Raw genomic sequence first — 928 nt, forward strand, 5'->3', positions numbered from 1 at the left:
GGGGGCTGCTGTAGACAACCAGTGCTTTTATGTGGAAGTGGGTCAATCTTTGCTCCCAGCTCCAAGACAAGCTCACAGAAATCCCAGGAATCCTAACTGTAAAGGAGATAACATGAAAAGAAAGATCCCATTTGGTAAAAAGCCAGCCAGCTATTCTAGTTCAGCTGTATTTTTTCATCTCTTCACCCATAGGATTGCTGTTAGCAAGGGTAAAGGAGCCTGCAGCCCTTCCATCTAACATTTTACACAGCGGGCCCAAGGCTCAGACATTTCTTATTTCTCTTTCCTGTGATTTTCATTTCTCAGTTCGGATTTACTGTTGGAAAATACATATTTTGCTCAGGATTGTTATTATGCATAAAAAGACCTATGGTTTATCACTCGTTCTGTCTGAAAGAAACCAGAAATTAAACGTCTGCCATAAAATGCACATATAATTTCCTTTAGATCTGGGCAGGTTTTGCTGTTGATGGTGTATATTGTAACTTTCTCTGGTGATGTGTATTCAGGGTGATCAGGGACTGCCAGGTGTTCCAGGAGATATTGGATTCCAAGGAGACAAGGTAATTGCTTCCTTTTACCCATCAGGGGGTTTTTCTACTTCTGTACATAATGTGTGTACCTACTGGCTTCCAGCTCATATTCAAGCCATGCTCATTTTGAAAACTTGGATTACTCCTATCATAAAGACCCTGTACGTAGTTATTTGTATGACACGGTCAGATTCCCCTCTGCGCCGCACAATTCTCCGAGACTGCCTAAAACTGAAATCACTAGGAGAGAATTTGTTAAAAATGCAGTTCTACAAGGGTCAATGTGGTGCTTTCTATGGAAAATGCCATAACTTCCTGCAAAACCTGACTGTATGGGAGCAGGCAACTCAGACAAGGGCCAGTGTCAGTAGGCCAGTGGTTACAGACTCAGGGAA

At 42.3% G+C, this 928-nt stretch overlaps 1 protein-coding gene across 6 annotated transcripts in view; it reads left to right on the forward strand.

The window, feature by feature from the left end:
- COL27A1 (collagen type XXVII alpha 1 chain) overlaps positions 1-928 on the forward strand; it is a 227542-nt gene that overhangs the window by 113774 nt on the left and 112840 nt on the right. For all 6 annotated transcript variants that reach the window (XR_003095497.1, XM_025211218.1, XM_025211220.1 and 3 more), the window contains one exon: positions 510-563. Coding sequence is in view for 5 of the 6 variants with exons in the window: in XM_025211218.1 (XP_025067003.1) it covers positions 510-563 (54 nt within the window). In the remaining variant the exon portion in view is untranslated. The remainder of the gene's footprint in view (positions 1-509; positions 564-928) is intronic.

This window comes from Alligator sinensis, unplaced genomic scaffold, assembly GCF_000455745.1.
Source record: "Alligator sinensis unplaced genomic scaffold, ASM45574v1 scaffold388_1, whole genome shotgun sequence".
NCBI lineage: Eukaryota > Metazoa > Chordata > Crocodylia > Alligatoridae > Alligator > Alligator sinensis.